Here is a 15044-nt window from a genome sequence, read left to right as displayed (position 1 = left end):
GAAAGAGCTCCTGGCTCAAGCCAGGAGAGGACAAGAGAGCTCGGGTGGTGCATTGTCTAGGGGATTTATAGGCAGTTGAGGATTTTTGGGAACTGAGGGCTTAGATTGTGGACTTATACCACCTGCCCTGCCCTCAAGGTGGGCTGGGTTGTTGTCTGTTTGCTAGGGCTGTTTACAGTGAAGTCACGGGTTATGCTGAGATACCCTTGCAGAACACTCAAACATTCCAGGCCAAGTTGCTCCTGGCCTTTTGACCTTTAACTGATCTTCATGAAGATGTCTATATTCCTAGTCTGGTATCTTTACTCTAGAGAATTAGTGTGACCTCGACTTTGCATAATGCTGAACACAGAGTTTCGATAGGGGCTTTACATTGTTACATTGCTTTGACTGTAAATATCCTGCCTTGTTTTTTCCAGAGACCCTCACCCTACTCTAAGCCCATTGTCTCTGTCTCATTCCCCCCCTCTACAGATAGAGACCCTAGCTGCTGCTAGGGAAAGGGGGCGATAACCGCTCTGGCTGCTTCATGCGGAGAAGGGGTACAGTAAAGTATGCAGTTAGGTCTCTATCAGTGGTCAGTTGAGAGGGCCTCAGAAGATGGGCACTTCTATTCCAGGTTCTATTTTTATTACTATCTGCAGTTTTGCGGCTTCTGTAGATTCGGGTGAATTCTTCTTTTCTTGAGGTTCTCAATGCATTCCTGAGTTTCTTGCACTTGCCAGGAAGTAACCTTCCTTATTCTCCTGGTAAGGCTGCTGGGAACTCTCCGAAGTAATCCTGGACGAGCCCCCAAAGATGATGCCGGGGTTCTTGTTCACGAAGCCGAAGAATGAGCTTCACAAACATTCAAGGTAGGAGAGCCAGGGAGAGGCTTTTATTCAGAAATAAAATGAGAGGAAAGAGCTCCTGGCTCAAGCCAGGAGGGGACAAGAGAGCCCAGGAGATAGATTTTTAGAGCTGTATCTTGAAGGGAAGCTGAGCTTTAGAAATGCAATTATAAATACAAAAGTTTTAAGTTTAACTTAAAAGCAATATGACTGCTTTTCAGCATGGACCACTAGCCCTCCTTAACTGGAAGAAACTTCCTGGTAAATTCAGTTGAGAAAAATATATAGGCCAAGTATACCTTCAACACGAAGAGAGTGTTTTGATCTGTTCACCATGTCTGCCATGGGTGCAGGGTGTGGAATGGCAGCATACATACCATGTATTTGTCATCAAGTCCTAAGGAATATAAGAGCTTCACCGGCCAACTCTCTCTTAGAACCTTTCAGTCCTCTCAGAAGCCCTTTAACCCATTCCGGCATCCCACCTGTGCAGAGCATGAGGCCACTGAGGCGATGACCCCAGCCAGCCACTCCCACCTCTACCATTTCCTCCCCAAGAACTATCAGAACGAGATGCTGCAGCAGGCACAGAGCAGCGGTCCGATGGGTACTGAACCCTTCCGGATGGGTTCGCAAGTCCTCTGCTCTTCTAGGAACACTGTCCCACAGACAGACAGGCCTGTTGGTCCAAAGGCGTTCAGTGGTCTTCCCACAGACCCAGGTTCTTCTTTTAGAGAAAATTCCACACACAGAGAGCTACAGGGCTGGGGGTGACCAGGCGTCGCTCCCTGCCAGAGTGATCCTCTTATGAACGGAATGGGAAAACCACCATTTCTTTAGCCAATTAACAGAGTAACAATCTGAGTCCTGGACTTGCTGGTAGTCAAAACCAGGCCCTGCTCAGAAAGCAAACAGAAAATCTTTCAGAGGGTGCTTCCCAGGTGTTAACATCCCTCTGCACTCTGGGTTCTGAGCCAAGGTTCCTCTCTAGAAGCAGAAGAGCAGAAACGGGAGGCATGCCAGCCACAGAACCAGCACAGAGAGGGTCTGCGGCAGCAGCACAAGTCCTGTAAGCCCAGGCCACAGCCACTGCAGCCTGTCCTGTGCTCGGAACCCCTCAGCACCCACACGCACTCACCTGTGACCTTCTCGGCAGCCCAGTACCTGCCCACGGTCTCAAGCACCCAGGCCTCTTCCCCATCCACAATCAGATATGCACTTTGGAAGCTGTGGCAGGAGCCGGCATCTTCATAGTAATTCCCACCTTGCCCGTGTTCTCCCAATAAGGCGACAATGACGTCTAAGGCTTCTTTAGCTGTTGTCCCTCTTTCTAAACCAAGCCTGAAGTAAGGAAACCGGAAGTGTATCTCAGTCATTTTGTACCACATGATTATAGCCTCACAATAACCAAAGACTGGGATGAGGCTGACTTATGAGGCAATATGTAAATATGTTAAATACACAGGCCAATATGCAAAAAAGTTAATGGCATTTAACTCAAAATACAAGTCTCACATGTTTGGTTCAAAATCTCAGGGGTGATTTCTATCTTGGGGCATTCCCCTCCCTTCACAGACCTCGAGTCAGGAACCCAGGGGCTTCTCCCTCTTGCAAGAAGCTCAACCATCTCTCTCTCTCTTTTCTAACTGTCTCCCACAGAGCTGGCCAGCTCAGCAATAGCCCTTAACAAGAACCCCTTTCTGTGGCATATTCTCCCTCCTTCCTCCAGGCAAAAGGAAATCTTTGCCCAGTCCAACCCTGCTCTCTATTATTCTACACCAGGTATTTTGTTTAGTGGTAGAAGTGTTCCACAGCCAGCCACTGTCCTCAGCGTGCATCATTTACTAAGAGATCTCGCTGGGAATGGGCCGGCTGGTTGGGACGTGATCAATCCTTGTCTACATGTTTGTCCTCCTCCTACCAGCCTACCTCCAGTGACACAGCTTATGGCTTCAGCTATCAAAAAGAATATATTTCTTCTGAAGTGAAACACCACCTTCCTCCCAGGCCCTCCAATTAAAAGAATCCTCAAATCAGGCACAGATACTGCTCTCTGTGTGATGTTGGGCATCACACTATATTTGATACTATATATGAACTTTAGTTTTATATCACCTGTAAATAAATGGGTTGCTGTGCAGATGGGTTTTATGAGTAACGAACATGAAAATACATAGCCAAGTACCCAGGACTAAGGTGATCAATAAGTTTTGTGAAGCAGCACACTGTGGCAGAAAAACAAATGGATCAGAGACGAGGGGATCTCGTTTCTAGTTCTGGCTCTGCTACCCACTGGCAGTATGATCTTAAGTAAAGTAACCTTTCCAAATCTTGACATTCTCATCTGAAAGGTAAAAACAGTACCACCACCCTCTCATGATGATTTGAAAGAGGAAGACATGTGATATATACTCAGTAAATGTCTATTTATTCACCTTTCCATTCACATAATTCTGGTAGCAAGAACACAAGAGTCTTAGAACAGAGGCAAAGAAGCCTGCTAAGATGGTAGCATAGGCCAGTCAGTTCTTGGTGAGTTAAGATGCAATCATTATTAAAATTCACCCAGCTTGATTCTTCCTGGAGGATATTCCACTGTGCAGCCAGGGAGAGGGAAGGACAATGCAACTACTCGCTATGACTTAACTCTTGTAATGCTTGTTTTCATAATCAGGTAATTACAGGTCAATTCGTTTGGCATTTCTCAATTTAAGCTTGTTTAGAAAGACTTGGTGACAAGACAATGGTTTGCAAAGCTGAACCCTAAGCCCTCAGGAGAGTGGTAAGGGAAAAAAGTCATCAGAAGATTGAATCAAGCAGAATTATCTCTTGGTCAGGGCCATCTTCCCCACAGAGGAGGAACAGGAGCAAGCACTCATCTTATCTTGAGGATCCAGAGTGCACAAGCAAGCTATGAGCACTTCTCAGGGTTCCCGGAGCTGTGCGCCCCTGGGGCGGCCCCCTTCCTCCTTTCCACAGGTTCCCAGTAGCCTCTGGTCACGCTGCCTCGTGCCCGAACTCCAAGCAGAACCCTGTCCACGGGTTTTTGCAGGGCCGCAGTGCACCCTTGCAAACTTGCTATTACTAGGAAGACCTCACCAGGGACCATAGCCCTGCCCTTGGAAGCTGTGACTTCTCTTCTGCAGTTTCTAACTCACTCTCCTGTTGCACTGCCTGCTGTGTTCCACACTGAGAACCCCAATACACACACTTGACCCTGGGAGCTCAGCCCTCATCCCAGACACGATTCTGATTTCACCCTCCCACCCTTTGTGCCAGGACCATGAGAAAAAGGTATTCCTCTGTCCATCTGACCATTCCCACCTGGCCTCCCTGTCAGGGGACAAGCCCAGGACAACGTGCCCCATATACCACAGCCACAAACGACAGCAGGGTCACATGCCTCCACATGAGACTGAGAGGTGCACATGTACCACGACGTGGTGACCTAGGGGCCACAAGTCACACAGTCTCAAGAGGCCTATTTTAAATCTTTTCACAACGGTCTCCCCTCCCAGGCAGGGCAGATTCATGTGATTCAAAATGGAAACAGCGCCTTTCACTCAATCTAAGGCTTTGGACAAATCAAAGTGGGCTTTGGACAAATGAGAAGATGTGGCCCAGAGAGGGATGTACCTTGGTTGGTGCACCCACACTGAAAAGCCAGGACCCCAGCTCCCAGCCCCAAATCCTCTCAACTAAGTCTTGATTCTATTACATTTCCTTTTGTGTCTGGTTCCTTTCACTTAGTATGATGTTTTCAAGATATATCATAATAGTAGCATGTATTAAGCACTTGGCTATTTTTTATTGCTGAGTGATATTCCATTGTAATCTGTTCTTTTTTCTATCACCTCAAAGTTTATATCAAAAGGCATATGGGTAGGACTATGTTATAAAATATGAGATTTGGAGGGAGATAAGCCCTGCCTCTACTCCCCACCTATTCTGGGCAGTTGTTTCAAAGAATCACCATGCAGTACCTGACCAGGTCCATCCCTAGTAAGGCTTCCACCTCAGCGGCCGGTTCTCTGGTATTGATGGCTTCATTGGCTATGCACACTCCATGTTCGTTGGCTCCCATTTCTGCCCCCCAAAGCCAGGCGGGTCTACTTATCACAATGGCATGGGTCCTGGGGACTTGGTCGATTGAAATGTAAGTGCACTAAAAAATGCAGAGAGGAAAGAAAGGACCATAGCTGTGAGGAACCACTTCATTTCCAACTTGGTACTTACACTGAACCAACACATCAGTTACAAACAGAGCCAAAAATAAAAGCCCTTAGGAACACCAGACTTTAAAGGCAATCCAAGTCTCAATGTAGCTCAAAGGTCTCATGGTGAGTTTCAGTCTTGTCAATCAGTTCTCAGTCTCTCTTGTTCAATTCTAATTTATCCATCATGCTTACCAGTAATGTTGGTCAGCTTCTTAAACAAGGTATTCAAGCCAATCTCTGCCTTCAGTATTCTGTGCCTCGTCATTTCAATAGGCACAGATGGCCACCAGCCTTTCAAACAAATGTAGCTATTTATTCTCATTTGCAAAACTTCTTCTAGATAGTAGTTTTCAAACTTTTTTGAAAGTTATAGAGCTCCATCTATGAAAGAAACTACCTAGAAGCTTAACACAGAAAGTAGAGAAAAGGGAAGATGTCTGAGGAAGGGAAGTCTGAGGAAGGGAAGTCCCTAAGCCCCCTGTATGATCCCCAGGGCTCCCTGGAACACAGTTTGACAACCTACATGATTTCTCTAGTAATAGAAAAGGGAACATGATCATAACTAATGCATTAAATGTATACTGTCTTATGCTTTGTGCTTCCCTGTCTACCCATTCTGATGTTCACCTAAACCTGGGAGGTGGACACGTAAGGAAATGGTCCCAGACAGGCACATTTCAACTGCTGTCAGAGCTGCAGTGCACACCACAGACAGCTTAGCATGGTATGTCTTACCTTCTCCAGGCTGCTGTGTCGTTACCTGGAAAATGAGTGAGCCAATCTAGATCAAACTATTTCTTTCAAAGTATTTTTAGCCTTATAGCCCTTCCTTCATACAAACTCTTCTGTAAATCATGAAGACAGTAAAACTGGTCAAAGCGTGGTGAGGCAAATGGACCTCAACACAAAAAGAATAAGGTGTGGGACCATGGTTGGCTAACTCAAAGCTTTTGCCCACTGGTTCTTCTGTTTCCCTCCCCGTAATGGGCCCCTGGGAGGTTTCTGATAGAACACTTAGAAAGCCACTAAGGTAGGCTTTCCATAAGGGGCCTCCTGACCCTGACATTCTATCAGTCCATGACACGCTCTGTGTGGTGGAAGCTTTGGTGTTCAGGGCTCTAAATTACACAGAGCTCTTGAGCTCTCAGGGGAGAATTTTGTCAGCTGTAGCAACCATTTACATTTTAAATTAGGCAGCTAAAAGCACTGGAGCAACTGCAACCTTAGATCTTTTTTTGATTCAAGACCCAGTTATAGCAACTGAATGCATCCCAGAAAGTTATTCTGCATTGATTTTCCATAATTGCTAAGCCTCAGGTAAGAGCTGCAATGCATGCAGCATGCCCCCTCATTGGTCAGGTGGTATCTGTATCTTCACAATTCAGGTTAGGTATTGCCTTTCACTGGGATAATGTTAATTCACTTGATAAATATTTGTAAACTGAAAGCTAATTAGTTGTGGAGGTTGTCAAGAGACTTAAGTTTTACATGGCAAATAGATAATAAAATATACTCTTGAAATGTTTTCCCCTATTTGGTTCCCAAGTTAACGACTTCAAAATATGATGCTTTCAGAAAGCCAAGCCAAATTGTTTAAGTAAACAATTAAATGCTGGTCTGCTGTGCTATTCTAAATGTAATTAAAGCTTATACCTTAAAATTACATCCTTTCATGCAAAAAGGTTGGGCATCAACTAACTCTTTCCAAACCCCTGTGAGCAATGAGCTCCAGTGACAAAGGCTGTCTTGAAAAGAATGAGCAAATAGGGAAAGAATCTCAGGTTCCTAAGCAGAATTTATCATAAAGCCTTCTTTTTTAAGGGCAGGAAAAAAGTAAAAATAGGAAATAGGTTTACTTCTCTGTCCTCAAATTCATTTTGATATACTCATTTTCACTTCACTGATTATTTATAGAGCACCAACCACACACAAGGCATTTTGTGCTAAGCGCTGCTGTCAGGTGAGTCAGTGAGGATGCCCAAGCCCTGTCCTTATGGCTGGGAAAGGAGGAGAAGGCACACAGGCAAATGACTGTGACCACCAGTTGACTTCTGGTCACTGAGGCTGCCTGTCTCCTAGGGGCTGCCTCTTGTCCCCTCCTCCCACTGGGTACTTTCCATCAGGCAGACCCTGCTCTGCTTTCTCTCTTTCACATTCCATTCTATTTCTATTTATCCCCTTCTAAAATATCATATCAATAACTTCTGTACTGCCTGTACTGTTCACTGTTTACATATGCTATCTCCCTTAGCTAGAATGTAAATTCCCTAAGGACAAGGAGCTATCTTTGTTGTTTAGTTCACTGATATATCCCAAGTCTGATACATATCAGGCATCAATAAGCCCCCTTTTTTTATGGGTTAATGAATGAATGAGTGAATAATAAAGATCAGAGGCTTTCATATCGTATAATAGATATTCATGTCACAAGAGAGGCCTAAAGGCTAGAGGGAGCACGTCCGAGTGGTCAGCAGCTTTATCAAGTGGGTGACATTTTAGTTGATCTTGAAAAATGAGCCAGACAGCGAGAGAGAGATGGGGATGTCAAAGGTGTGTTCACAGTCCCGGGAGGTCACCCACTGTGCCCTTTAGGGGCACCAGAGTGATCGCACTGAGTCACAGGACTGCAAGAGCTCAGTAAGTACTGATGGATAAAAATGCTAAAAATTGCATCAAAAAGACCATATGGTCTTTGAGGGAGTTCAAAATATATGCAGCCAACATGACACTTTGCAGGCCAAACTCAGAATGAGGAGGAAGGAAAATCCCCAATTAGCCAGATGGGCCAAACCAGCCCCTCCTAAGCCCTGGGCTGAGAGCCAAGGCACCAGATCCCTCTCATACGCTACAGAGCAGGGCTTGGGGGAGACGGGGTCGGGGGGTGTGCACTCACGCCCTGTGAGCCTGTAACGCACGCCCCTGATGGCATCTTTGTCACGGAATGCAGAAGTCTGGGTCTAACAAGGGCCCTGATGTGGCTGCACTCACACACGTTCCACTGTGTTTGAGGTCCCACTAACCACACGCAGGTCAGGGAGGGAGTCAGCAGGGCGCACAGACAACACTTGTCTCACAGAGATTGGTCATTCAAAATCCCAGTTTGAAAGCAAACCTCACAAATGAGGAACATTTTCACAAGATGAAGTATTTGCTAAACTTTGTAAAGACAGCCATCTAGATCATGAAATGTGCAGGCAGTCATTTATTTAAATAAAATTCACCAACCTTCACAACCGCCACGTTATTAATGAGGCAGAGAATAAGTGGGATTTGTGGTAGCAGAGGTCTCAGCAGGAAATAAAATCCAAAAAGTCCCTGAAATCTTCCTTCAGTGTAGCAAAAACAATATGATTCCCCAAGTCAGAATTCCTAGCCAAATTTCTATTAGAAAAGAAAAAGAAAAAGAACATGCCTACCACTTAAAAGATGAATCTTTACAGGGATGGTTCTGGCCCCAGCATGGGTTGTTCAGCTGTTAAGGTGGACACCAGAAAGAGATGAGCAGATCGGCTTGATGCCCCATGGCCACTGCCCCCCAGCCTTTAATAAAACAAATTTGTCAGCTTGTGTGACATCTTGGTGCCAAGGCCACATAACAGTGTAAGAATGCTCAAAGTGGGGAGCATGGAGAGCCATGCTTCTGAACGTCGACACTGCCTAATGCTGGTCACTGAGTTTTAAAGGCACTGGGCTTGCCACTCTCTCAAGTGGCTCCTGGGCACACAAGCTAGGTTGGAGGATGGAAAAAATGAGCCTAGAGACAAAAGACCATTCTTCGGCAGAGCAAGCCCTTCATTATTTCATGTGACTGTGTCAAAAATGAAAAAGCAAAATCAGCTTTATGCTCTCGCCTATCCCTCGCACATTCCAGCCACACTCTCTCTGGATATCACCCAGTAAATGGGGGAATACAGACACTCACACAATAGATGTTTCAATTCATGAAATGCAACCATTGTGCCTTTCCCGCTGTACTCAGATGGTGAACACAACCCTGGCACCACCAGAGAAAACCACTGTGAAATGAGCTGATGAGTCAGCCAGACTTCTCGGGGGTGGGAAAAAGGGCAGGGAAAATGGGATGCTTTAGAGAAATATTTTTAGTTCTAGGAAATTTGCAACTCTAAAGCAGCATGGCTCATTATCACTGAAGTTTTTTGTTTGGTATTTTTAATTTTTTTATCCCAGTGCCCTTAAGGTTTATAGGGGTCTAAATAAAGGCAGAAGCTAATGTCAATCACACTGTAGAAGAGCTGCTTTTCATTGCCCTGAAGATCTCTGCAATGAGCAATACCAAGGCCCCAGGTCAGAAATAGGCTTGGGAAAGGGGACAGATGGAAGGAAGCCCCCTGCTAAGCTATTCTCCCACAGGGTGAGGGAGATGCTTCTGACTCAACACAGGGCTGAAGCCGCCTGCTCCTGAGGCTGAAGAGAAGACAGACAGCTGGACTGGCACACAGCTAGACCTGCCCAGGGACTATGCAGCTTGGCTCAGTTCTCTTTGATTCCAGAATGTCTTGTGCTTCCCTACTGTTAGGGATCATCTTGAGAACTGAGATTCAGACAGCACCCCCCAGAAACACATACACTTCCCACACACCACAAATACAGCCACCATCTGGACCATTTTGCCAGCTATCATTAATTGGTGATTTTCCTCTTCTTGCTAATATTTTCACTAGGGGAAAAAGAGGAAACAATCTACCAAAACTTTCCCCAAATCACGAAAGTGGTGTAACTTCACTGGGGATACTGAACCCATACAGAAAGAACTTCATGTAGTCAAAATGGAAATACATTGAAGAACAGAAAAACAATGAAGACTTTAAACTTATAGTGGGGGAAGAATGAAGATGAGATTTATTATATAACAATAAGAGCCTCTTTCAAAAAATATGTGTCAAACCTGACTTGGCTATCAAGAATTCTGTATCCACAAACTGGTATAATTATCCTCTTGGACACCAAGCATAAATATTGTAAACTTTTGTTAAAATCCATTGTGTTTTTTTGGAAAAGTATTCTAAAGTTCGATCCAATTTTGCCTAAATAGAAGGTTCAACTATGTTAAGAGTAGTCCTATACCCACCGGTGGGTGCACACGTGTGCACGCGCGCGCGCGCACACACACACACACACACACACACACATACACACACATTCATCCGCTTCCTCGATGCTCTTATCGGGAGGGCAGAGCCGGACTTCAGGTAAAGCTGACGTGAGTTCTGTCATGCACAGTCATGCAACATCCTCAAACAAGACAGAGGGCTTTCACAAATAGACACAGATTTATCCACACAACTCTGCAACCCAAAGTGAAGTTGTTAGAAACCCAGACTCCACAGGAACAAGGCAAAAGAACAGAAAATAAAACGCTCCGATCTGCCAACTGCACAGCTGACCCAAATGTGCAGTGTAATTTTAGAAACTGAGGAGCTCTGCTGGGGCATCTTATCTCTCATTTTTCCAGTCTCAAGCAAGGAGAACCTGACATAGAGCAGATGATAGATGGAAAGGATGGGCTGATGGACAGACTGAGGGAAGGCGGAAGGTGGGTAAGCAGACAAGCTGGAAGGGAAGACCGCCTGGAAGGACGGACCTGGAAGGAAGAGTAGGTGGGTGGATGGATGCGCACTCAGGATACCTTTTTGCACATGGTTATTGGGACCTCAGAACTCAGTAGCCTCGGAGGCTAATTCTAGTACGTACCAAGCTGCACTTACTTATGCAAGGGGATATAATTTAACCTCCAGTGTATGTGAGCCATGACATACCATGGGTTAACTAGTGAAAGGAATCTGGTCTATTTTCTAAAATGATTCTAACAATGAGAGTAAAATACTGAGTTATTTAGCCTTTCACCCAAAAAAGAAAAATTTTTCCAAAATATTTGCTCCAGACATATTTAGAAATGGCTTTTCTGTGATGAAGTAGTTACTATGGCTACTAATAAATGACCCCAAAGTTTAGTGGTGTAAAACAACCATTTATTATGCTCATGAATTTAGTGGGTCAGGAATTTGGACAGAGCACAGCAGAGACGGCACGTCTCACTCCACAGTGTCTGAGACCTGGAATCCTCTGAAAGGCTGTTCACTAGCAGCTGATGCTGGCTGCTGACTGAAGGGCTTGGTTCCTCTCCATGTGGGTCCCTCCCTGTGCTCTCTGTGCAAGAGCTAGTTCCGGTTTCTCCCAGCATGGTGCCTGGGATCCCAAGTAGATCCCAAAAGAGACAAAGACAAGGGAAGCTGACTCCTTGAAGACCCCGCCCTGGAGGTCCCAGAGCATCATTCCCGCCACGTCACACCGGTCAGCGCAAGCACAGGCCCTCACCAAGGTTCATGGCAGGGGTGGGGAACAGAAACCCCACCTCTCCACAGAGGAGAGTAACGTAGTAAGAAGTGCATGTGGAATGGGAATTGGTATAGCCATCTTTGGGAAATTACATCTACACACAATGAAAATCAAAGTATGGCTTCAGTTTGACTCTCTGGGAAAAAGAAACATTTAGAGAAAACAAACAGGGAAGGTCAGTAACAACTCAAGCCAGCAAACTTCATACATGAAGAGTCTACTCTGTTCCAGGACAAGAGAACATTCAAATCCAAATGATATGAACACTCAAACATGAATCAATACCCACTGGAAACAGAGAACCTAGCACTCCTCTCCACCTGTACAAAAGGAACGTCCTACTGAAGTTTAAGGCTTGGACCAAATTAGTGGTGCAACATGAGAGGCAATGGTTCTGGTGAAACTCCTGTGGGAGACAGTCCACCCCAGCCCCATCCATAGACCGTCCATGCCAAGTCATACTCAATGCTACCTCCACCTCAATGACTCTGATAAATTCACCTAACGTAAGTAGCTCCTTACAGATTTCTGTTGTTCTTTGGTACTGTTTCGTTGCTTTTAAAGGATTGAAACAGATAAACTAGGTGAGAAAATGAAATACACATTAATGAATACCCATTTAAAACCTAGCACAATCACCAGAAAAATCTGTTTATTTTGTAAGGCATAAAACACCAAAGAGTAAAGGTTGTCAGTGGAGTTTGTTAATTTACAAGCCCCCAATTTTTTTCTCCGAATTCTTCATCCTTTAACAAACAGCTACCATTTAAACACACACACACCAATAAATATACTATAACCACACGTTTACTCCATAAATACAAAGACGGTTCAATTTATCATATAAATAGAAAGAAAAAAATCAGGGATTATTTCCATAATCACTGAAAGTGATTATCACAAAGCTTAACACCTGTTCTGGATTTTTTTTTTAAGCACTCAAAATAGAAATTGATATATACTTTTTTAACATGATAAAACTATATAAATCTTAATCCCAAGGCCAGCATCTTAAGGGGGAAACACTAGTAGCTGCCCGACTCACATCAGGAACAAAGGCAAAGATACCAACTACCTCCACTATGATTAATATTGAATCCAAGCTCTAAGCCAATCAGACACAAAAATAATTAGAGATGTAAGAACAATCCAACTACCTCCAGTTGCAGGTGTTCTTAACAAAAGAATTGAACAAAATAGCAGAATATAAAATTAACATAAAGTATCTATCTGAAAGTCTGACAACACACCCTGGGAATATGAAGAAACAGTCATTGCTGTTTCTCATACACTGCTGGTGAGAATGCAAAATTCTACACCACCTATGGAAGGAAATTGGACAATATCTAAAATCACATACTTATTTACCCTGTGACCCAGTCATCCTATTTCTAGGCAGCTATTCCAAAGAAATACTGACAGAAAGTTTTTTTAAGCACTCAAAATAAAAACTGATGGACAACTTCTTAACATGATAAAAATATATAAACCGAATCAGACACTGTGATGATGCACAAGGCCATTCTTCACTTCAGCATTATTTGTAACAGCAAAAAACTAGAAGACAACCCAAATGTTCAGCAATACAGGACTGTTTAAGCCATCAATGTTCCACAGAATGGAACACACTGCAGCTGTAAATTAGGAATGAAAAATATCTCTATGTACCATATGGATTGATCTCCAAGATATGAAAAGAGCTAAGTAGAAGAAAGTATATACAGCATGCTACAATTCATCTAAGAAGGAATAAACAGGACTGGGATGAATGTGTGTGTATGTGTGTGTATGTGTGTGTGTGTGTGTGTGTGTGTGTGTGTGTGTATGTGTGTAGTTCATTACATACATAATTTTTTAAGGAAAGGATTAGCTAAAAAATTTCCAAAACATGGTTACCTATAAAAGAAAAAGGAAATGGAGTAAATGAGACAAAGATGGATGCTAGACTTCTACAAACATACCTTACTTTGTAGATTTGACTCTGAAGACACATATTTTACTTAATTATGAAACATTGGCCATAACAATAATCATAGAATTCTCCATGTAATCCTGTGTTTAAGGCTATGAACAAACCTGAATGGAAACAGCAATCGACAGAACCGACATGACAATTCTGACTAGTGAGCAGGCTTCCATGAAAGAAGTCAAGGTGTGCCAGGCAAAGCCAGAGAAATAGAATCGTGCTGAGACTGAGACATGCGACTTACCTCAACCTCGCTCCCGGGTTCGTGATTGGCAGCTGAGAAATACACAACTTCCTGCACTTCATCCCTGGGCCGAGCTGAGTTTTTCCCAAATACCACCAGACCATCTTTAGCACGTGGTGGGAAGGCCACAAAACAGTAACTCGGAGGAGCTACAGCCATCCTGAAAAGAGAGGGCATGCCAGAGAGACACTGGAAGCAGGTCTGACATGGAACACTCCAACAGTGAGTTCTTCAAACGTTTTTGACCAGCTAAAACAGTTTTAGTATTGAACTGTGTGCATAGCTCATGAAGAGATCCCAGCTGGTAATGAAGGTGGGGTGGCTGGGGTAGAATCACAGAGCCACTGAGACCAGATACTGTTTTGTATTCCATGGGATTAAATGAGCTTAGATTTACAACAAACAGCAGTGGCAGCCAAAAGTGAGATGACGTAGGAGAAAGGAAAGGAAGTTATTGTTCTAGGCAGAAAACACACACACACACACACACACACACAGCAAGCTGTCACAGTAATCAAAAAATAAATAAATATACCTTGTAACAGTACACTACAGAAATGCCTCAGATCAAGATGTATGGCTGCTATAATAAGGAAACAGGTCTCCAAGAAACTGAAAAAGACTCCTTTTTAATATATTTTTACTCTGTTTCAGCAACACAACCCTCAAAGACCTCTTGGTTTTCCTCCCACTTTTCCAGCTGCTCCTGGGCGGGCTTGTTCTCTTCTACCTGGCCAATGAGCATCCTTGCAGCTTGATTGTTCATAACTCATTTAATGCTATTTCCCTCTGGGAAGACTCATCCATGCCCATCGGTCATTTATGTGCCAAAGATCTAGACATTTAATTCCAGCTCAGTTCTCAACTTGAGCTCCTGACCCACAGACCCAACCAGACGTCCAAAGCTGACTTCATCATCTTCTTCCCCGGACTGGGTCCCTTTCCAAGTTTCCCTATATCATTGGCCAGCTCCACTGTCCATCCCACTGGAGCATCCAAAACTCAGGAACTAGCCTTGCCATCTGCTCCTCTATTATCTGACAGACCACCAAATTCCACCTGTAGATTCAATCACCTAAATCTCTATGGACACTATCCACTTCTCTCCACCTCCACTACCAAGACCCCACACCAAGCCTGGACCACTGAAGTAGCCTCCTAAGAGGTCACTCCATTACTACTATTAAACCCCCTCCAAAATATTCCCCACATTGTAGGCAAAGTGGTCTTTTTAAAAGGAAGATTTGATCATGTCAATCCTGCTTAAAAGCCTCCAGAGGTTTTCCACGGCCCTTGGAATTAAGGCCCAAATCTGAACAAGCTCCTGTCCCCTCCCCACCTGATCTCATACCACTTGCCCCTCCACTCTCTCCTCCAGCACACAGGCCTTTTTCTAGTTCCTCCAGTACTCCAGGGGCCTCTGCACATGT

At 44.3% G+C, this 15044-nt stretch overlaps 1 protein-coding gene across 3 annotated transcripts in view; it reads right to left on the bottom strand.

Moving 5' to 3' along the window:
- The window catches only part of SCRN1 (secernin 1), a 56714-nt gene that overhangs the window by 18872 nt on the left and 22798 nt on the right, over positions 1-15044 (bottom strand). For 2 of the 3 annotated variants that reach the window (XM_037027482.2, XM_037027481.2), the window contains exons 3-5: positions 13615-13774; positions 4814-4995; positions 1969-2171 (exon numbers count right to left, since the gene is read on the bottom strand). In XM_037027482.2, coding sequence (XP_036883377.1) covers positions 1969-2171; positions 4814-4995; positions 13615-13773 — 544 coding nt within the window. In that variant the 5' untranslated portion in view covers position 13774. The remainder of the gene's footprint in view (positions 1-1968; positions 2172-4813; positions 4996-13614; positions 13775-15044) is intronic. The other variant, XM_073238662.1, reaches the window with a different exon arrangement.

The sequence above is a fragment of the Manis javanica genome, chromosome 6 (assembly GCF_040802235.1).
Source record: "Manis javanica isolate MJ-LG chromosome 6, MJ_LKY, whole genome shotgun sequence".
Classification (NCBI taxonomy): Eukaryota; Metazoa; Chordata; class Mammalia; order Pholidota; family Manidae; genus Manis; species Manis javanica.
This window is presented reverse-complemented; position numbering and strand designations above follow the sequence as displayed.